General features: G+C 33.8%; 1 protein-coding gene across 1 annotated transcript; it reads right to left on the bottom strand.

Moving 5' to 3' along the window:
• Positions 1-188: 188 nt before the first annotated feature.
• On the bottom strand, positions 189-7,414 carry LOC117683923 (uncharacterized). Its single transcript, XM_034454136.2, has 4 exons — positions 6,937-7,414; positions 4,836-5,483; positions 4,430-4,592; positions 189-970 (listed from the first exon to the last, which is right to left on the bottom strand). Exons 1-4 carry the CDS (start codon positions 7,109-7,111, stop codon positions 628-630), a joined length of 1,329 nt encoding a protein of 442 aa, XP_034310027.2. The 5' UTR covers positions 7,112-7,414; the 3' UTR covers positions 189-627.
• Between the last annotated feature and the right edge of the window lie 16,734 nt (positions 7,415-24,148).

Consider the following 24,148-nt stretch of genomic DNA (forward strand, 5'->3'; position numbering starts at 1 on the left):
TTGGGTAGTTGTGTCAAACAGCATATGACGTGCCTGTCTATTCCAATATGTTGGTCACTCAGCCATCATGGCTCTTTGAAATCAACAAGAATTGTCTGGCTTTTTGAGCGATGACTTCGTAATATTTGAACATTTCGCATGAAATCATCATCATTTTAACTTGTTTTGACGCAAGAGAACTACTGAAATCAAAGCCTAAGGTCTTGTTAAAATGGTTCTCTATACATTATAAGTTGTCTTTGAAAACATCTGGGTATGCAGTGAGCCAAAAAAAAAAAAAAAGAAATAGGAAAAAAAATCATCTGAAGACATTCAGATGTTTCGTATTATCACGAAAATGATTGAAATGAAAAACCGAGGAAGGCTATGGGTGCTTTGATGTTGGAATTACAAAAGGGTGTGTGGAAAAATATTATATATCTTAAATTTCATGTATAATTATATCGTTCATTTTCATTTTTAAAATTATTTTTGTATTTAACTCCCTAATAAACATACGAATCTCGTGTAATTTAAGATTTATTCGGCTTACTACATTTTATAACTGCCTTATATTCAAAAGAAAAAGACGTTCTCTTTTTCGTCAAAAATTCTTCTCATCTAACATGGACACGTGGAAAGAGATAATTAGCACACAGTCTGTATTTGCATTGCGGGGTCTCCTTTTTCCGCGTCGTCATATTTTTTCTGAGTAAACCTTGAACTATCCGGATAACACACAGTTTCTTCAAATCCCAGCGCCGCCATTTTGTGCATCACTTCTAACCTGTAGATTACGTCAACAATGATGGAAATGTCGATCCGGAAAAATCCGGAAAAAGGCGAGTCGAGGTCGGAGACGATGTAACACAGCATGCTGATGGAGAACAGGGTCAGGACACACATCATTAGCTCCATACGGTAAGAGGAGGCCTGGATCATTAACACTCCGTACAGCGAGAAAAAGCCCAGTGATATAAGGAACACCCACCTATCAGGTTAAAAAAATAAATAAATAAAAAGATAAACAGGATGAATGTGAAACTTTTTTATAATTGTTTTATGGATCCACCCAGTGACTTCTACCTTTTATAAATCAATACATCACAACATGGCGGTTTTATCCCATAGTGAAACAGCTTAAATCGTCAACTGTAGCGCAATGGATGAAGCATCATTCTACTGACCCACAGGTCCGAGTTCGAATGATGCAGGGACTTTTGTTTTTGTTTTTTTTTTTCATGAAGAGCGTTAATTTTTTTAAGTTGATTTTCCCCTTAAATTGATTTCATTCTGTCATTTTCAAGTCAAACACATGCTATAAATCCATATCTTTGAGTACACGTGTATTTAAGAAGTTTGGGCTTGTACATGTATGCAGAACTTTTCCCAATGATGTGAAGGGCCCTGAATATACAATTATATGTATGTACATTAATACTACAGTTTAACTACATCTATTGTTCTGTGACAATATATTAATCAATATAAAACATATTAGAATAAGTAGTTTGGGTTTTTGGGGGTGTTTTGCCTCCATACAAATAAGTTTTTTGTGAACATGAAGTGTTTTTACAAGTATAGCTTTTTAAAGAAAAGCTTAATGTCTTAAAAGCAACTTCAAACCAGCAAGTTATTAAAAACATTTTTAGACTGAATTATTTTGCGTTCTTCTACGTACTGTACTGTAGCTTGCATATCGCTTTAACTATTGAAAAATTAAAGCGACAATACCATATAATTGTTCATAGGAATTTCTTTGGGTTTTTGGTCATGTTCTCTCGTTTTTAATCGCATCTGTTCGGGCCTTTCCGACAGAGCTCGGAAAACTCATCGAATGTCAATCGTACCTAATCGGCCATTTCCCTAACCACAAATAATATTTTATCGGTTACGGAAAAGGGTAAGTTTTATACGTAAGTTCGATTGTATTAGAAAGGCGTTCGTGACGAAGCAACTCTTTTTTTTTATAAAACGTTACATAAATACAACACGTTTCACGATCTGTTAAAATGTGAACATAAAATATACCACAGTCGAGACATACAAGGCTGTTTAGCCAGATACTTCTATTGATGGGAATGACTCTGTTTTGTAAATAAGTATTCCTATTAGAGGAATGATTGGCATGTTATTTCATTGGTAATCTTCATGTTAATGTAATACAAAAGTATTACACGCAATAAACATTGCAAATAGGATACAAAGAATCGTTGCGAATCGCTTTAATTTATTGATTTCCGAAATCGCAAGGAACGAATTACTTTTACACTTAAAATGTACATGTAGTACGTATGCTCCGCGAAGTGTACTTCCGATTGAAATTCGTTAGCATGTAAAAAAAAAGTTATTTGAATCATTATATAACCGCATAGATTTATTCCAATGCAATTGCATTGGAATAATGTTTTTAGTAACCTATATATAATTAAAGATTTACATGGAGCTGCCGCTGCATATTAAACAAAGTAGTGCGAAGCACAGTGCGTGCGCTACTTTGTAAAATTTGCCAGATCCCTCATACAGACACTAAAAATTCTAACATCCGGCAATGTTAATACATTGAAGGTGCTTTTTCGAGCTCGACCGGATAGGCCCGAAAAGCTGCGAGTGCTTTTTTTTTCAAAGGTAAGATTGGAAATATTAGAAAAGTGTTACAAATAAGCCGTACGTAAATTTGATTATAAGAAAATTATCTCCTTTGCGTCGAAAAAACATTTCAACCAATGAAATAATTGGAAAATTTCACTTCAGCGTTTTCTGCTAATAACAAAGGAGAGGAAGTGCATAATCCAAAGACACTAAATTACTTAAACTCTTTATCCTGCCTAAAAGTTCGTGATGATGCGATAAGATGTCAGTATGTAAGTAATTTTTCACAATAAAATTCAAGATGGCCTACTACATGTACTCTAACTTCTCTGGCACTAACGCCCAACAATTTCTTAGTACATTGTGGTAGTGAAACACAATGTAAGGAGATATTTCAATAATGAGTGATTTTATGTGCAAATCATCAATTTTATAATAGTTCGACTTCGGCATATACGTAGTACTACATAATTTATATGTTATTTACTTTTTTGATTTACAAGTACCATATACGAGAGCTATACAACTCAAAGTTTGCTGTAAGTTGTTCGAATATAAAACGATCTTAATAAAATTACAAATCCGAATGCATAGAATAAGTCATGTGCGGAACTAGAGGGGGTTCGGGGTAAGGAGGGAGTGTACCTTCCTTGAAAGATTTAAAGTTTTTAAAAACTTTTAAAAATTACAATTGGAATTACTAGAAATAGGAATAGAACACCCCCCCCCAACCACCCCACCGACCCCCCTCCCTCCTCAATGCAAATAAAATTATTTTTCGGACCCCCCCCCCCCCCAAAAAAAAAAAAAAAAAAAATTTAAATTCGCACATGCAAGTAACAACTTGTAATAGAACGTGTCGTCGATTCTGTACATATAAGCGAAAATTGCGTAACTAATCTAATTCAGATGTTTGTGAATTGAACAGCTGCGAGCGTTGTGTTTATTTTTAGTTAATAGATCAATAGGACCATTTATTTGTTCTCCTATCAGAATCTAACTAGTTCTCGTAATATTTTACAAAGAGTTGCAAACCTAGGACAAATTCAGTAACAAGTAGAATAAACTATTACAATTAATTTATTTACATACACATATTCAACAGATTTAGATAACGTAATAAACTGTGAAATTCCTAGGTTAATATAAACTTTCGAGAGCAGCGAAACCATTGATTTCACTTGTAAAGGCAGTATGCCTATAAACAATTTGTTTGATATGTTTTTCACTTATAGGAAATGAACATCGTCTTTACATACTTGAAACTGAGTATAAAAACATGCACCCGGTCCAAACCAGCGCTATTTGCTTTTCGAGCAAAAATCCATTTCTTTGATGACGTTGATTAAACAGTTTTTATTAATTAACAAATAAAATCAATACAGTGACACTCCTACCGATTGATTTATTGAGTTTCATTAATTTCTGGTCGTAAAGACACTCACACTACGAGATCAAGGCTTAGCAAGGTAATTAAAGACTATCGGAAAGTTAGGTTTAAATATTTACACTTTGATTAAGCATGAGTATGTCTTTGATTCTTGATTTGTAGCGCAATTGATAATTCTGGAGTTCGTGCATTACATTCTCATTTCCCAGATTATAAAAACCACATTTAAAGGGGTTATTATTTAATGCGTGCATTTTCTTTGGATTACTATTCTTCTTATTTTTTTTTAGATTCAGAAAACATAGAAAGCAATAAGATTACTTGACATCCTCTGAAAAAAAATGGTTGAGCATGGCCGAAAAGAAACTATGCCAAAACATGTTGAATATATTTCAGTAAAAGGAAAAAAGAAATATATATCGAATTGACTTAGAAAAATAAGACTTGGCAAGACTTGGGAATACTCACATTAACCAATGGGTTCTTGAATGAAGAACACTGAGGTCATCCGAACAAATGTTGTTGAGTCGGGATATATAGTCTATTAGATGACGCTTCATGACGTCATCAATATGATGAGCATCCGGGTTATCTTCCCCTTGAAGTAAATCCAAAATCTTCCAAATAGCAGCTATTCAATAAAAACAGTGATTTCAATTTAAAAACAACGTCGTTTGAACGTGATTCCATGATTCGTTTTTGCAATCATAAAAATTATGTCTTAAACAAAAGCATTGACAACATTTTATGAGTCTAAATATTTCGATTTTTGATACACGCAGTCAAACATTTTCCAATAGGAAAATTTAAAAAAATAGCTTTTTTATAATAAATTATTGGAATAAAGAAAAATTGAAAATAAAAATATTCTCACTTTTTACGTCTACTGTTGACTTGTGGGTAAAAATGGACGCCTTCCGGTTTTCAATTTGGAGTATCATATAGATGGCTTCACATTTAATGGCTTGATAAATATCCATCCGAATTTTATGATCCATTAATTTGAGTTTGCTGGTCAGAGTGGCTGCTTGATCTATAAAGCTAATCTCTTCCGTTACTTTGGACAGGATTTCGCTTTGTTTTCCAAGCGCAGAAGAAAATGCGAATCCAAAGGATATCGCATACACAAGTCCCGCGGGAATTAAAAAGCACGATATGCATTGATTGTTGTTGGGAAGTTCCGGAAAAGTTTCCTTTGGCCAAAAAAACTCAGTTGTGGAATGGTAAAACAAGATGGCGAATGGTCCTAAAATTATGGTTATCAACGCTGGAGTGCCTATTTTTAGCAACTCTATTGGTTTGTTCGAAAAATGTTGTAGAAAATGAAGTACTTCCAAGTCGAACTGCGAGAGAAAAGCCAAGTCGTTCGAAGTTTTGCTATGCTTGAACGTTGTAGTTTTCCGCTTATCGTTGGAGAACGTTTCGATGTGGTATATTTCAAAATCCACATTATCAACTCGCTTCCGGGATTGCAATTTTCTTACAAATTTCTGAACACGACAAACCAGTAAGAAGGAAATACCTTTAACAAAAAATTAAAAAAGTATTTTATATATGATACATTTGCAATGATTTTTTTTGGTGAAATATGTTTGAAGGTAATTGATATGGTTTGTTTCATATTGATTCAGTTAGAAACAACTTAAACTTAATGTAACTTTTGTTGGCTTATGAACGTGAAAATGAAAGAGTGTATACAGAAAAAGCGCTTTCTTATTTTCTGAGTCGACTGCTACGGAAAATTGAGCCTAAAGTAATGTCAAAATGTTTTTATCTATAATGATGAAATTCTTAATAAATCTGTATATATTTCAAATATCGTCCATGTTATAAATATTACCTTGTCCCATATGTTGACTTATAGATTTTCTTTCTTTCTTTTTTTTTTTTATTCTTGTCCACAATATTTTTGTGGGAAGGGGTGACATGAATTGTTTAGTTTATTTTTTCAATTAACACCAAAAGCTAAGATCACAGACACCTAGTACTATTACTGCATATGTTAATACCACTATATAGGATGAAATGTTTCGGTTTTTGCTTTACAGAAAACAGCGACTGTGTCATACATGTAGCCTTTGAAATCTTTGTTGAAATTCATCGGTTTTTCTTTTAAACAAATTGCGGTTATTTTCCCATCATGTCTGTACAAATAGTGTGAACAAGTGCAAACCATAAATGTCGAATGCGGTTAATTAAGTGAGGTATTTAGATCTAATAATTATTCGTTTACGGATGTTGAACAAAACAAGCTACCGAGCTACAGGACAAAACCATGAGGCTGTTTTTGTTCCTCGGAAATATCGTTTTCACTCCAATCTAGATCTGCCGTATACTATACAGTTCTGCAAAGACTTTGATATCATAATTTGGTATATAGCGTAGCTTTAGATTAAAGCCTTAATGTGGGGGATAACTGATGATAAATAATGTGATATATTTGATAATGATTTGGGGTGTTTGCATTAAAAAGTGTTACATGTATAGAATGTATTAGAGTAGCAGACATAACTCACGAATATGTTTATAAAACAGGTAAATCAACAAAACTTCATCTTTAATGATTAGAATCATAGTTTAACATCATTTATTTACTTTAAAAAGAACATGAAAAAAGTTGGTTTCTTTAACTTTCAAAATTGTTAAAATGCATGTGAATTAAAATCAATTTAATTCTATCTTAAATTTAACTAATACGCGGGTTAATTAATTATTTTTTAAACTAATTAATCAATCAATAAATTATTTAATTCAATCATTCCTTAAATTACTAGTATGTATAATAATATTCACATCGGATCTACAATCAGCTTTATCTGAAGATCACTGTTTTATCACTTTTGTTTAATTCTTAAAAGCATTCAATGTCCCTTTCCCCCTTCATTGTAGAACCAGGTATTCGGAAAACGGTGAAACAGGTAATTTTCACTTTCAATCATATTGCAAAAAAAAGAAAGATTTAAAACCAAACTTACCTAAGGTACACAACGCCAAAAGAATTAGTGGAGGTAAAAATATTTCTGTTAAACTGGGAATATGTCGTATTTTCCCCAACACCAGTGCTGAGGAATTTCCTGCAAAAGTCTCGGAAATCTGGCAACCAAACACCAAAACCGAAGGAATGAGAATTCTTTGTAGTCCAACGGTCATCGCTCTGCTCTCATTGCACTCAGAAATATGAAGTGTATTAGTTTTTTTACAAGACACACACACACACGCACACACACAAAATGAATACCAGTCTGGCTCACCTTTCGTCACTCTGTCGGTTTGAATAATTCACTGTTATAGTGAAGGGTCACGTGACATTGATTCTTCACGTCTTCTTTGGTCCATCATTATAACCGTAACAGGTTTAGATGGAATAAAGGAATTTCTTTTAAAATAATGGACCGTTTCTGTGGATGGGTTCAATATTTTCCTTCAGGACTGGTCGTTAGAAGAACATTAATTAGCCAATAATTATTGATTTTCGTAGACAGGATTGAACCGGGTTACGGCCTTGTTTTAAGTATTTATTTGAGTTAACCGTTTCGCTCATTGCGTAGCATTAATGAAATTAATGACAACTTTCAGATTTTATTTTTTCTGAAAATATCGATTTCATTCGAACGATATGAACTTAAACCTTTTGTTGGTAAATGCTTGTTTGCCCTCTCTCGGCTTCGTATTTGGTTTCGTTCTGTAGGTAGGAAAACTATTTTTCTTTTAGAGTTAATTTCAAACAATTTCGTTTGTACACAAAATCAATTAGCTAAAACACGCACTCTACTAAGTAGAAATAGACCATAGTTCTGTTGCATATGATACTGATTTGATTTCATTTCCAAATGATTATCATAATTATGATTCTACATGTAATATGAAATTTATGGCAATACTTAAGATATACACACATTTACTTATCTGGACGCAGGACAATATATGATCAGATATTGGGAAATTAAAATAAAATAAGATACTTTGCATAAATGTAAATAAACAAATCAAAATAACACAATCATATAGTTTTATGTTTATTCATTTGACAATATAATTGGTTTCAAAATACATACAGTCATGTGTATTATACATGTAGCAATGATAAAACACTGTTTAAATTTAAGGATGGTTGAAAGCAATGTAGTGCAACATGAAAACAATTAATATTATAATAATTATATGCTGCTAGTCGTAGTAAACTCTTCTTGTCCACTGAACAAGATATTTACATTTTCTTAGAAATACATAAATATATAATGCATATTAAAACGGTTTGGTTTGCATGACTATCACATGTTCCTTAAACACTGACTGCTAGGTGGAATTATTAATATTCCCTACTGTACTATAGTTGTTATTGGTGCAAACGTCGTAATTTCAGTTTTAGCGCTCTTTCGTTATTGTATCAAACAAAAAAATTGAATTAAAAGAAAAATTCAATCATATCCGCTCTATTATTAAATGAAATTGCAATATGCCCCGTATTGTTTAAATGACGAAAAAATTACCGCGGAATCATTTATTTCGCGGGGGCCAATTTTCGTGGATTGTGGGTTTTTTGCTTATTCATGGGGATGTTATTTCGTGGATGAGTCAGACTTCAGTTTCAGTATGTTATCTAAACCTTTTATAAATAGATTTCATTGAGGATGTAAATTCGTGGGCAAGGGTTACCCACGAATACCACGAAAATTGAGCCCCCACGATTTGTAACGATTCCACAGTATATATAGTATTATTCTAAACAGATGGTAAATTTGATCTTTAGCTTCTCACTTGACTGATAGTGTACCATTTATAAAAGGAAACGACAACAAATATCTTTTAATTGCAATGTATCAATTCTAACAGTTACAGTGTATATTAGTTTGAAAATACCCCGCCAAAAAAAATCACTATAAAAAAGCAAGGCTAATGTCTCCCATTTAATTGATTCAGAATGAGCGCTATTCTAAAGTGTGTGGCTTTCTGTATTTTGTGCCTTGGTTCCTGTCTCAGTGACTGTTTATAAGACTCTAACGCCCCGTTTAGGTCCCCCACATTATGCTGACAGATCCCCAGTATCTGCCACGAGATGTCTCTAGTATCCAAATCTACGTATCTCCCGTCATCATAGAGTAACAGTGTCTGTAGGTCTGTCAGTGACTGTTGACACTGGGGTCGGTTACCTAGTCTGTAGTTACACAACACACTTAACATCTCGGCCACTACATAGGGTGAAATATACATGACTGGTTCACCGTTTTCTTTGCTTACTGTCTGTTCTAAAATAAGTTCTTGGATTTTATACACATGTCCATAATTATGAAAAAGTAAATTATCTGCCCAAGCCTTCTTTAGACGTTTAGACAGAGACCATCCCACTACAATTTCGTTGTACTTGTCTACTGTGTGATACATGATATAGGGTTGTGCTAGCTTTGCTTTAACTACAGTTGTAACATGAAGCGCCTCTCTACATATATATGTTCTGTAGTAGTACAAAGCAAGATACAACAAGCAAGACTCATCACCCACTCTACCTGTCAGCTTCATCATGTTACATAGAAGTCTGTCTGATTGTTCACGGCCTTATTTGCACAATTTAATGAACACATGAACATTTAAGGTGCAAGAACCATGGTTTTAGATTTACAAGAACATTCGCTGTACGCTTCTGCAACGTCCATTTCTGATAGAGTGAGCATTGTTGGATATATCTTCTGCTAAAATTGATTTATAAAAGGTTTTTTGGAGGGTTTACAATAACGTGACGGTGTAATGGTTGTTTAGATATTTTTTGGTTAAGATTTAAAGTATACTTAAAAAAAATAAACATGACCAGAGCAAGTCTTTACTTTATTGAAAATTTGTAAAGTCAGCTCTTCTATAATGATTCCGTTTCTATAAATATCGATAATATGAAACCTCTTTACTATAACTTTCTTCTGCGCATGCTCACTATCTTGTATAAACTTAGTGGGTACCTCTATACAGATATTGTTTCTAAATATACCGATGACATGAGACCTCTATACAACAACTTTTTTCTGCTCATATTTTCTTGTCTTATACATCTAAACCACACAATTTACATGCTGGATGCAAAGTACTAATAAAAAACTATGTTTTACTATTACTTAAATAACTTAGAAAACAAATTATTTGAATTGTTTAAAATCTTACTATAAAATCGCAATATCTAAACGCCTGATTATGTATTTTCAGGCTAAATCATAACGCAACTTTGTAAAGATTGTCTTAGTATTGGAAGAGCGAAGACCGAAGAGCGCTATAAATTAAGTTTCCTCAGTCTAAAATACAAATTTAATTTATGATGATATAAATTATGATTTTCTATTACGTTTTATTGATGAAATAATGTTGCTGGGTAAATTTAATAATTCACTATTTAAAGTTAAAATAAATAGAAAATATTAATGAATGTATTCATAATGTTATTTTCTTTACTTTAAAACTTATTGAAGTCATTTGCTGATAAATGATACCATTGAAACATATGACGCTCATTTTCATTGTTGAAATGCTGCATTTAGTTTATTCATAAAACACCTAGAAACTATAATATATCAAAACATGTACAAAATAATGTAACTTTAAATCGGCATATATTTGTTTAAAACTTTAAAGTGTCTAAAACATTTAACCACAAAATCACAGCCTAATGAAAAAACAAGCAAATCAGTTCATTATCGCTTTCAGATTTAAAACTACCTGAGCTTTCACGCTATCGAATTTCGTTACAACAAATTAGATATACATACATGGTTGTATTTTGAATAAAGACTATTTTGTGACCCTTTTTCTTGTCTTAAATACGATATCAAAACCCTGTATTAAAAGTAAACCGAATTTCCATACAATCTAAAACTTGGCCAAACATTTAAACGAACAAAAAAATCGTTATCTCACACGTCACTAGACAAAAAAAAATATTTGAAGCCGCCATGTTTTTCTACTGATCAGGTATGTAGTATGTGAAACAGTTGAACATTGATATTTGCGCTTTGTCATCTTTCACATTTAACGTTTGAGATGTTCATTTTAGTAAATGTATGTATAGATACTTATTGTTAAACTAAGGTCAAATCTTGGTTTCTGAGAGGGTTTTTATTGTTTGTAAATATGGAAGCTTTGTCGTGGTTTTTTTTTTAAGTTTACAAATCACAAAACCATTACCTTTGTTATAACTTATCTTTGTTTCGACGTAAACGCAAACACTTAAATTAGTAAAACTGCTTAAAGAATGTTTAACACAAGTTGTAAATGCGATCTCAACATTGCTAAAAGGTACACAATGAGCAATATATGTAGAATAATTATAATTTTAGCCATTGCACAGGTCAATATTAAGCATGCTATCTATATATGCGCAGTTCGACAGCTGTTCTGAATAATTAAAACGGCATTGTTCTGTTCTTTTATGCATACTATTCAAACAAAATGGCACGTAGGACTTCATATTTATTGTTTTAATATCTTTTGGCAACAGTTTTGGCCAGTTTCGGGCATAAACAAGCCAGTTCAAAAATGTTTACATTCTTATCCTCAAGATGGCCGCACATCCCCCTTAAAAAGAAAAGAGTGCCCAGAAAGATTTGTTTACAAATCGAATATTTACTTTTAATCACTGTAAGGGTTAGCATTACCCATTGTCTATAGAAGAAAAATGTAAAGAAACTACTGAGTATATATTAAATGCTATTTTAAAGAAGTGATGCTTTATCAAGTACTTCCGGTCCGAACTATTTTTGACACAGCCCCTCGCTTCAACGCTTCAGTGACATATTTTCGAAGATTTACTAGTACTTTTAACATAACTTTATCTGCTACAAAAATGTGATGTAAAATGAATTTTGTCATTCATTAAAATGACAAGTATGAAGAAAAACACATAACTGCGTAGCGTAGGCGTCGAAACCAAAAGGTTATACATAACTGTAAACGAGGACCTTTTATTTCTTGTTTGTCAAGATTTTTTATATGTTTAGCCCCCTTGCAACTTTTAATTTGCTTTTTGTAGTTTATAAAACTGCAAATCGCGTTAGCTATCAAGGAGTTCATCTTGACGACGCGATGAAAACAGAACTGGTTGTGTTTATATACAAGAACTTACCGAAATAATGTCTCCTAAAACTTTTTTTTCACCACCAGTAAACATCCATATTCACTATTTTCAATTTCGAATCATTAGCCTAGTGTTTGTTTTATAAAACATCAACAACTGTTTCTCGTTCGAGTCCATTCAAACTTTGTGTATGTAAACAAACTTGATTATTCAAGTCTTCTGCTCGGTATTTCTATTTAATTAAGTGAATAAGCTCTACGGAAAAATATTTAGAGCTAAGAAATTATTTTCAAATTTTATTTCAGTGAAGCTTTACATCAAAACAGGTTTATCCCAGAAATGAAGTACTTAATTGTATTGTGCAAGGTCACAATAGTCGCATAAAACAACGTTGCATCATCGTTTTTAATCTTTGAAAAAATCAATTCGGGACATATATGGACTGTCTGAAAAGCTTCATAATATAAATCAAATTTGTATGAGATAAATAGAACATCGATAACTGTATTTGCTTTATCCAACTTGTTGAAATAGTTATATTGGCTCGGCAAGCCTCGCTAATATATACACCATTTCAACTTTTAGATAAAGCAAATATAAAATCACACAATATAGATATCCTCTATTTACCTATTGCATCCATTGTTTTATAAAGCTTCTTCAGATTCTTACATGTTAACAAATTTAAGAAATTCCACAAAAAAAATTCTGTAAGAACAATCCACACCTAACATCCCATAACCCATACAAAAAACCAACAAGTTATTATCCACATTGTTAAAAAGAAAAAAAATTGCATGCAAAAAAAGAAAGGCTAAATTTCTGTTCGTCTTATTCTGCATATCTGAGAAGATCGTTTATATATATAGTTAAGATTTTTTTATTATTTGCAGGACCATGAATCCTCGAAACAGTGCCCAAGATATCTTTCGATGTCATCTGTGTGAGTCTCCTTTTCCACCACTTTACTGTGACATCTGTAATGTCAACCTCTGCAAAGAATGTGTTGGGGAGCATCTTCTGGACGGATCAAGTGACCATAAGGTGGTACCAATCAAACTGCGACGATCTACTCCTAGTTACCCGAAATGTCAAAAACATGGTACAAGACAATGTGAACTTTATTGTGAACAATGCGACATTCCAATATGCGCAAACTGTGTTTCCAATGAACACCATGAAGCTCACAAGAAAGTGGACATTTTAGAAAAGTTTCAGAGAACAAAAGAATCCATACAAACAAGTTTGCAAGAATTAGAGAAATCAATTCTAATACAATATCAGAAATTTGCATCGGAAATTCCGATCCAAATATCTCAAATTCATATCAATTCCGACAAATTGACAACATCTCTAGTTAAGCTAGGAGAAAACCTTCACAAAGCTGTAGACACATTAATCAACAGGAGAAAAACAGAAATCACCAATACTTATTCAAAATTGTTGGCCGACCTAGCTAACCACGAAAGAGAAATAACCAAACGTATTTCTGAAATTGAGCAAACTGTTTTTGATCTCAATAAATTACTTGATTCGAACGAGATGTCACTTGTTTGTGCATACAAGTTCAGGGGTGCTGAATTTAAAGCATTGCCACAGCAGATACAATGTAACTTTCCATGTTTCTCTCCTTTAGTCAACACAGAACAGTTATATGAACTATTTGGTTTTCTGTTTACTTGTAACAAGGAAAAAAGACAAGTCCTAAAAAAGTACATTATTGAGAAACCCCACGCCAACATAGCTATAGTCACAGGGTTTAAATCGTTATTCAGCGTGGCTTGTTTGAGTGATGAAGAAGTATGGACCTGCGGAAATAACAATGAAATAAAACTTTATAACCTTCATGGAGATTTGCTGAATTCAATTCAAACCAAATCAGAATGTGCACCATCCGATATAGCAGTATCACGTAGCGGAGATCTTGTTTATACTGACAGAAATAATGAAACCCTGAACACAGTGAAAGAAGGAAATGTACATGTAGAAATAAAATTACAAGGATGGAGACCAGTTAATGTATGCACTACTTCCTCTGCAGATCTGCTAGTGACTATGATCAGTAATAACTGTCGACAGGCCAGAGTTGTGCGTTATTCTGGTTCACTGCAAATACAAATCATTCAATATGATGATAAAGGCAAACCTCTCTATTCAACAGATCACACTAAATACATCAGCGAGAACAGAAACCTTGATGTCTGTGTGGCTGACAATGGTGCTCATTCCGTAGTAGTTGTTGATCACACCGGTAAATTCAGGTTTAAATACACTGGTCCTTTGTCATCTACCAAAGAATTATTTGATCCTGTAGGCATCACTACGGACAGCCAGGGTCGGATCCTGACCGCAGACTTCGATAACGCCTGTATCCACGTTCTGGATCAGGACGGACAGTTTCTCTGCTACATTGACAACTGTGGTTTGTGCTATCCATGGGGACTATGTGTGGACACAAATGACAACCTCTTTGTTGCCGATGACAGAAGTCGAGTAAAGAAAATCCAGTATTCAAAATAATTTATTCTATTGTCTCGAAGAACGAAAAAAAAAGGAATAATCATGTAAATAACCTGAAAATAAATACTCACTGAATGCCCATTACATTTAACCAGTTTACGATAACACACCTATAATATATAAAATGGCGTTTTCCATTACATGGCGAAGTCGAATAATCCAGGGCTTATGTCAAGAACTCGATACGCAATATGTCTTTTTCAAACTTAAAAATATTGTCATAAACATTTGTAAATGAGAAATATCTCATTATTTATGAACGTTTGTACGATATGTTCAAATTTGATTTACATATATTTTATGCTAAATACCTTATCCACGTGTTGTATAGCAAACGCTACTTGCTTCCACATTTTGTGACTTAACTATGTAATTATGCTTTACCTACGACCATTCAAAGCATTGTAATCTACCATTGTCGTAAAGGTTTTCAATGTATCTCAATTCTCATAATGTGGTGGATAACTGATCATAAATAATGTGATATCTTTGATAATGATTTGGGGTGTTTGCATTAAAAAGTGTTACATGTATAGAATCTATTAGAGTGGCAGACATAACTCATGAATCTGTTTATAAAACAGGTAAATCGACAAAACATTATCTTTAATGATTAGAACCATAGTTTAACATTATTTATTTAATTTAGAAGGAACTTTGAAAAAAAGTTTCTTTCTTTGACTTTCAAAATTGTTAAAATACACTGGAGTCGGAAGCAAATTGAAAGGGGGGGGGGGCTAGACTAATTAGACTAATCCTCAGAAATCTTAACAACCTAAAAAAAGAAAAAAATTCCCAAAACCAAAATCCTAATCCGGGGGGGTGGGGTAGTGACCTTTAGTTCCACAAAAATTCTTACCTACCAAAAAAAATTTTTCCAAATCATGAAATTCTTAATCCGTGGGCGGGGGGTAGTATACCTATGACTCCAACTTCTCAATATTTCAATCTTTTCAAGGTAAATTTAGGAACAATTCTGTTTGCTGGGGGGGGGGGGGGGGGTTGAACCCTCTCTGATGCTATGTGCCAAATGGTTAGGTCTAACTTTGCAAAAAAAGCCCCCCCCCCCGGTTCCGACGCCTATGAAATACATGTACATTAAAATCAATTTAATTTTATCTTGAGTTTAAATAAATACGCAGATTGATTAATTATTTTTTCAACTAATTAATCAATCAATCAATAATTTAATTCAGTCATTCCTTCCTATGTATAATAATATTCACAACGGATCTACTCATCAGATTAATCTTAAGATCACTGTTTTATCACTTTTGTTTAATTTTTAAAAGCATTCAATGTCCCTTTCCCCCTTTTCAGACAACGATGAAACAGGCAATTTTCACTTTCAATCATACTGCAAAAAAAGAAAGATTTAAAATAAAATATACCTAATGTACACAACACCAAAAAAATTAGTGGAGGTAAAAATCTTTCTGTTAAACTGGGAATACGTCGTATTTTTCCCAACACAAGTGCTGAGGAATTTCCTGCAAAAGTCTCGGAAATCTGGCTACCAATCACCTAAACTAACGGAATAATAATTTTTGGTAGTCCAAAGGACATCGCTCTGCTTTTATTGCACGCAGAAATATAAAGTGGTGCTTTTTGGTATGAGGTTTTTTTTTACAAGATACACACACACAAAAGGAATACCAGTCTGGATCACCCTTTAACACTGTTGGTTTGAGTTAACACTGTAATAGTGAAGGGTCACGTGACATTGATTCCCCACGCCTTCTTTGGTCCATCATTAAAACCGTAACAGGTTAAGATGGAATGAAGGAATTTCTTTTAAAATAATGGACCGTTTCTGTGGACGAGTTCAATATTTTCCTTCAGGACAGGTCGTTAGAAGAACATTAATTAGCCAATAATTATCGATTTTCTTGGACCTGATTGAATCGGGTTACGGCCTTGTTTTAAGTTGTTATTTGAGTTAACCGTTTCGCTCATTGCGTAGAATTAATGGAATTAATGACAACTTTCAGATTTTATTTTTCTGACACTATCGATTTCATTCAAACTATATGGTCTTACACCATTTGTTAGTTAGTGCTTATTTGTCCTTTCTCGGCTTGGTATTTGGTTTCGTTCGGTAGGTAGGAAAACTATTTTCCTATAAGATTTAATTTCAAACAATTTCGTTTGTACACAAAATCAATTAGCTAATTACCTTTCTGAGTTGACTCCAAGGGGAGAGAAAGCGGGAGATGATTTCTAAAGAAATTATTTACCTGTACATCAAAACACGCACTCTATTAAGTAGAAATAGACCATAGTTTTGTGCATATGGTACTGATTTGATTTCATTTCCATATGATTATCATATGATTCTACATGTAATATGAAATTTAAGGCAATACGTAAGATATAAACACATTTACTTATCTGGACGCAGGACGATGTATGATCAGATATTGGGAAATTAAAATAAGATAATTTTCATAAATGTAAATAAACAAATCAAAATAACACATATTATCTAATGTTTATTCATTTGATAATATAATTAGTTTCAAAATGCATACAGTCATGTGTATTATAGCAATGATAAAACACTGTTTAAATTTTAGGCTGATTGAATGCAGTGTAATTCAACAAGAATACAATCAATATATATGCTGCTTATCGTAGTAAACTCTACTTGTCCACTGAACAAGATATTTACATTTTATTAGAAATACATAGCTTTTTAATGCATATTAAAACGGATTGGTTTGCATGACTGTCACATGTTCCTTAAACACTGGTAATATTTGTACGATGGTTTAATCGGCTGACTGTCGGGTGGTAGAATTAATAGCCCCTCCTGTACTATAGTTGTTATTGGAGCAAACATCGTAATTTCAATTTTAGCGCACTTTCGTTATTGCAAAAACAAAAAAAATGAATTAAAAGAAAAATTCAATCATATACGTTCTATTATTAGATGAAATTGCAATGTACCCAGTAATGTATAGATTATAAAAAAAATATACAAAGTGTTATGCTAAACAGATTTGATGTCTATCTTCTCACTTGACTGATAGTGTACCGTTTATAAAAAAAAACCCGAAAACGAATATCTTTTAATTGCAATGTATCAAATCTAACGGATATATTAGTATGAAAATACCCCGCCAAAAAAATCACTACAAAAAAGCAAGACTAATGCCCTCCATTTAATTGATACAGAATAAGCGCTATTCTATAGTGTGTGGCTTTCTGTATTTTGTGCCATGGTTCCTGTCTCAGTGACTGTTTATAAGACTGTAACGCCCCTTGTAGGTCCCCCACAACGTGCTGACAGATCCCCAGTATCTGCCACGAGATGTCTCTAGTATCCAAATCTACGTATCTTCCGTCATCATAGAGCAACAGTGTTTGTAGGTCTGTCAGTGACTGTAGACACTGGGGTCGGTTACCCAGTCTGTAGTTACACAACACACTTAACATTTCGGCCACTACATAGGGTGAAATATAAATGACTGGTATACCGTTTTCTTTGCTTACTTTCTGTTCAAAAATAAGTTCTTGGATTTTATATACATGTCCATAATTATGGAAACGTAAAGTATCTGCCCAAGCCTTCTTCAGACGTTTAGACTCAGACCATCCCACTACAATTTCATTGTATTTGTCTTTGTCTACTGTGTGATACATGATATAGGGCTGTGCTAGCTTTGCTTTAACTACAGTTGTAACATGAAGCGCCCCTCTATATCTACATGTTCTGTAGTAGTACAAAGCAAGATACAATTAAGAAATAAGGTATCATTTTTGGATGTCTATCGGGATATAGATACGGGTTGGTCACGTGATCAAATCCCATAAAGCCCGAAGGGCTTTATGGAAGATTTGATCACGTACCAACCCGTATCTATATCCCGATAGACATCCAAAAATGATATCTTATTTCTTATATTTACATTTGTTGCAAATTATAACACTAACAATGCTCCATACTTCCTCTTTTGTGATGACCTAGAAAGCCGCTTCGATTAAAATGACGTAACAAAAAATAGTGCAACAATGTTGCAAGCATTTGATTATTGTGATAAATGAATATGACACTACTTTTGAGGAGACAACACTTTTTTATCATCAAAAAGGGTAACAGAAAAGAAAATTCACTTGTACAATTGAAAAAACTTATTGAAGCTTGGCGGAATAGTACCACCTGTGTTGAAGTCGCAGAGCGGTTAGAAATTTAAAACAAGCGATTGAAAGTTGAGTTAGGCCTAGAGTATACTTACGCAATTACAGGGGGAAATCTATCGCAGAATCAGATTCAGTAGCATAATGATTTCCTCCGACATTATAGAGGAAAGCGATTTTAACTTCGATGATCTTTTTACGGAACAAATCGGACAGAAAACACAAGGAGTTTTAAAATTTGACCGTGATCCATGAATGTACTACACACGAAAGGTCTGTAATATTGCTTTTGCAATTTTGACCGAGGCTTGTAATAAAATCAGAAATAAATTTTAACTGAATTAACTCCTTTGACAAATTACGATTGTAATTTACAAGAACGCCTCGTTACGATGTCGAACCATAAACATTCTGTTTACATGCCTAACGTGTTATCTAACATGAATCATTTATCCCCGCAATTTTTATGAGAATGAATGAATAACACTTCGTATAACAAAATACAAATACATGTACGTTTATTTTTTATGCCTAAATTATGTTTTCATTACGATATCTAATATGTGTACATAGAAAATTAAAGTAGTGACCTATATTATTCATGCGCTACTTTGACCTCTTGACCCATAATGATGTTATGCAGAAATAACAGCGGATTGCTCAAACAGTGTTATATAAGGGAAAACATTTGCAAGTGTAAATATCAAGCAAGACACATCACCCACTCTACCTGCCATCTTCAACATGTTACAAATAAGTCTGTCTGATTTGTACACGGCCTTATTTGCACACTCTGATGAACATTCGAAATGCAAGTACCATGGTTTGAAAGTTACAAGAACATCCGCTATCCACTTCTGCAACGTTAATTTCTGATAAACTGAACTTGTTGAATGTAATAAATTAAGCATAGTTTTCAGACAAAGATAACTGCTTCCTATGATAATTTGATCGTCAGTAGCTATTCTACATATTTCGATTTTGATTCTTTCATCCTTAACAGCGGTATTTCGTACATGACCTTGAAATGGTATTATTCTGACCGGACTGTTACATATAACTGGTCCAATGATCTTTCTGATCGTCGGACTTTGAAGCAAACAGTTCACTCCCATTTCGTAATACATGCTAAGTTGTTCTAACAGACACTGTCTTGTGCGAGCACCTTTAACTGTGGACAATTTGCTGATAAACATGTTGTTCTGTGGGATGAAAAAATTTGGCATTACACCATCATGTACGCAATGTAATAAGTATTTGAAACATTTCCAGAAACAATCTGGTAAGTTATTTGGACACCAGGTTATATGTCCTATTTGTATTAACCAGAACATCGTTGTCTTCGCAAAATATGAACACAGGAATGGTTCTTCTACGGTGTGGTTGATTACTTCTTTCAGAAATATCTTTAAAAGCCCATAGCACAAAAACTGCGTGTGGTTCATTGCATAGACTAGTTTTTGCTCTGCATGAGAAAATGACAATCTCCATTCCAGTTCATTTTCAGCAGCTGCCATTTTACTCCCGACAGACACAATATGGCAACCATTTCTTAGAATATCATCAAACACGTGGTTTGGGGGCCAGTTATGCAGGGTGCATCTTTTTCTCCAATGACATGTCAACCGTGACCAATGGTGACAATGAAAACAAAGAGCAATGTCATGTTCTACATCTCCAATGAAACCAGTGGCACAAGGACCATGGTTTGTTATTGTGTGAAAAGTTTTTAAATCACTCATCACAGTCATCCCGATTTTTCTCCATCTGGAACTCGATATATACAACCTGTCACCGAGACTAACAACTGCCTTAGCAATACAGTGAAATCCTCATGACAACAGAGGCCGTAGTCTGACAAACCCCGGTGGTGTATCCGTGTCCTCCATGAGTATATTTGAATGTCCAGGCAGGGCATTAACACTGGACTGTGATAGGTCGGTTAAGACTTCATGGTTGATAGGCCAGTACATTATGTCTAAGTCAGAAGATTCATAAAACCTGAAACCTTCCCTATAACTACCACTAACCATATGTATTATGCCTTTACGTATCTGTACAGGTTTATTCATCATCTCACAGATGTCCACCACTTCCCTCCTGACGGTCAATTCTGTTGGTGTCCCTATATAACGACAAAGGCCCACGTACAGGGCCTCTGACACACGGCAATTATCAGACATTCCGTAAATAACACGTTTGTTTTATCTCTTATATCCAACCGAGCTTCATAATGACCCTTGAGATCTAGTTAAGTTTTTTCAGTAGGTTTTAACCTTGTTTGCAAACTCACCAGGATAACATTGCTACAATAGTAAAAGGTACACTCTGTCCTCGTATCACTCGGTCAGATTTGTTTATTAATCCTAAATGACCTGTGAATGGTAATTTTCAGTCTAATAATAGAAGTGGAAAACCCCGGGGTTTTTATTTTTGCACGAATGTTTACTTTTGAATTAAATGCCAGTTATTTGAAGACGCCTTTTCTGCCTGTTGCAAAAATTAATTAAAAAGTAAAATGGGTAAATTAAAAGTTTCAATATGAATTTTCTTAAATTACAATTCAACAAATTACTGTTCACTTAAACAGGACTGCAATAATTAAACGTGGACTATATGCATGTCTTTCTAAAGGTTGTGATACGTTCATATATTTTTTTAAATAATGTAGTTGTATATTTTAGCGATAAGGTGGATGGAAAACAAATCATAAAAACGTATTCGGTAGCCAAAATTTTACTTAGCTTATTATTCAAAGCTACTCGTACAGTTGTGGAACTGCAAAACAAAGCTACCCGAAAACACGTATTAGAGCTATGCCTACAGTAAAAAAAAATAGAGGCGTGATCAGAAAACTTCAAATTCGAAAAATATGTTGCTTCTTTATCCTGTAACTCTTTTATCTCAAGGTTTACATATTAGAAAAATACTGTTTTTAAATCAAAACGTTTTTTTTATGTCAAAAAACAAACAAACAAAAAACAACAAGAAAGTTTTAATACTTCTCCTGATATTTGGATTCATTTTTTACTGAATTTTGGCACTGTTTTGATCCAATAAAAAATCATAAAGAAAATTTTAGATTTTTAGTGTAAACTGTTTCTAGTTTATTACTGCTTAAATATCTAGATACTGTCTCTCCAGAAATAAGTTATTTACGCATTTTCCCTATGCATTGAAAATACTGTACGCAGCCCTACTTGTTCTCTCGCTTTGAAAACACAGCGCTACCAAAACGTTAACTGGACACTTCCGTTCCTAGATTGTGGTTTCTATAAATATCGATGACACTTCGTGTGCTTGATTGGTAGCTGGAATTTTCTGGACCGGTGGAATAACAATCAGGGCGCAGTTCTATCAATCCATTGTTAAGAGGTGACCAGTGTGAGAGGAATTAATTAAGGGTGGCGGCACTCACTGTCTACGCTCCAACTCCTTGATTATTAGTTAGTAGAACTTTCGGAACTCTTGGAATTGAATTCTGACTTTACAATCAAGCACGCCCCTTCAACTTTTTTCGCGCATGGTTACTATTTGTATAGGCAGCACCTCTATTAGGTCGTCCTTTTTAAAAATATCAATGATATGCTACTGTAACTCTTTTTCTACACATACTTACTATTTGTATATCAACACTTCAATAAGAATTTTGTTTCTAAAGATATCGGTGATAAGCGACCTCTGTACAGAAACCTTTCAATATATAGTTACGTCATCATCAAGAGACCGACCTCTATAATAACATACATGTATATATATGCATCGATGCAGACTTTAGACAACAAATATTAAAAGAAGAAAGAAAACATAACAAGGTATTTACCATTACCATTATGTATTACTAATTTAATTAAAAGATGTCTCATGTGGTTTAAATGATATTCAAATAGCAGGAAATAAGGTGAGCAAACCAAATAAGGCAAGACTTTGTAAGATTACGGTCTGTTTATGGTTGTCTGTCGATATTTTAATTCTCTTAACGACTCTCCATCGACTTTTTAAGTGAAATTATTAGACGTCCTCGTTTTTGTTTTTTAGCATGTTGAGATTTCTGTGCCGATGAAAGTGCACCGTGTTTAACAGATTAAACATTTCTTATCCACAAAAATTTTGAATTGTAAAAAAATATTGTCATAAATGCACTCTTCTCATTTCCACAATCATTTTATTTAATAACGGTAACAATATCATTTCTGTCTGTTGAATTCTTCTCCTAAAATGAACTCTATCAATGACGTTATTTATCCATTCACCTTTACTGCCGTCGTATTGAACTAACACCAGGGTGTGAATATTTTGTCAAACTGAACTCTTTTCGTTGAAACCTTTTGTCTGTTTTGCATTCATCTTGTTTTTACATCATAAAAACTCTTAGTTTCTCAGCTATCGGCGAAATCGTAGTAATCCGTTCTTTTACCCTCAGCGTTAGCAACTCACTTGGCAACTGGTAACACAACGAATTGTTACATGCGCATACGGTTCGCCATAGAATTCACTTCATTTCTATATAAAAGCAGTAAAATATTCTTTAAAATTAAGACATTCAGTATGATAAAATAAATAGTGCCTGTTTGGGAGGGTGACTGTTGAAATTGACAACCCTCGAAAACCATTGTCAACCTCCGCTTCGCGTTGCTTGACAATGGTATTCTCGGGGTGTCAGTTTCAACAGTTACCCTCCCAAACAGACATTATTTATATACTACTGTATGGAACTGCTAATCGACGGAAGTAATGACATCTGCGGTAAAATGTATAAGAATGTGTTAACTCTTGTCCAGTGAAGATTGCACAGTTCATACTTACATGTACACATCCCTTGCACTTTCTACTTCCGTCTCAAGCTCTTTGATTCGTTCGATTCGTTTATTGACTGTTTATTGCCAATCGAAAGGTGCAGAAAACGCAAAGCGATGACGGCGCGCTAATGAAACGCAGTGCAATCACAAAGGACTCTGAACGGTCTCTATGAAAGTGCAATCGCCTTACCTTGTATTACTGCGTCTATACTGCGATCATATACTTGTACTTGTAATGCGCGAACGGAGCTTTAGTTGCGCTGTTGGAGACCTTACGGAGTTGTCACGTTTCTATTGCGTGTTCTTCAGAACGCAGAGCCATGACTAAGTTAAAATAGCTGGTATTTTTTTCATTATTATCAGAAATTAAAATCCTAGCAATATGCATTCCTCTTATATATGTACCATTTATCTGCAAAAGAACAACTTCTTGAAAACTGAAGGAGGAGTTATCCGTACAATGAGGGTACCCTAAATGCAATATTTTGCCAAAAATTGACTAAGTTCAAAAGCTGGTATTTTTTTCATAAATTATCGGAAATCAAAATCCTAGCAATATGCACACCTTTAATATATGTTAAATTGATCTGCAAAAGAACAAGTTCCTATCTTGAAAATTGTAGGAGGAGTTGCCGTACAATAAAGGTATCTTTTTGGCAGACGCCCACCCGCCATTTT

This window comes from Magallana gigas, chromosome 10, assembly GCF_963853765.1.
Source record: "Magallana gigas chromosome 10, xbMagGiga1.1, whole genome shotgun sequence".
Lineage (NCBI taxonomy): Eukaryota > Metazoa > Mollusca > Bivalvia > Ostreida > Ostreidae > Magallana > Magallana gigas.

Coding starts and splice junctions, on each gene's coding strand:
- LOC117683923 (XM_034454136.2), bottom strand. CDS start 7,111: ATGACCGTTGGACTACAAAGAATTCTCATTCCTTCGGTTTTGGTGTTT. Junction 5,484..6,936: donor TTTGGCGTTGTGTACCTTAG/GTAAGTTTGGTT, acceptor TTTTTGTTAAAG/GTATTTCCTTCTTACTGGTT. Junction 971..4,429: donor TCAAGAACCCATTGGTTAAT/GTGAGTATTCCC, acceptor TTAACCTGATAG/GTGGGTGTTCCTTATATCAC.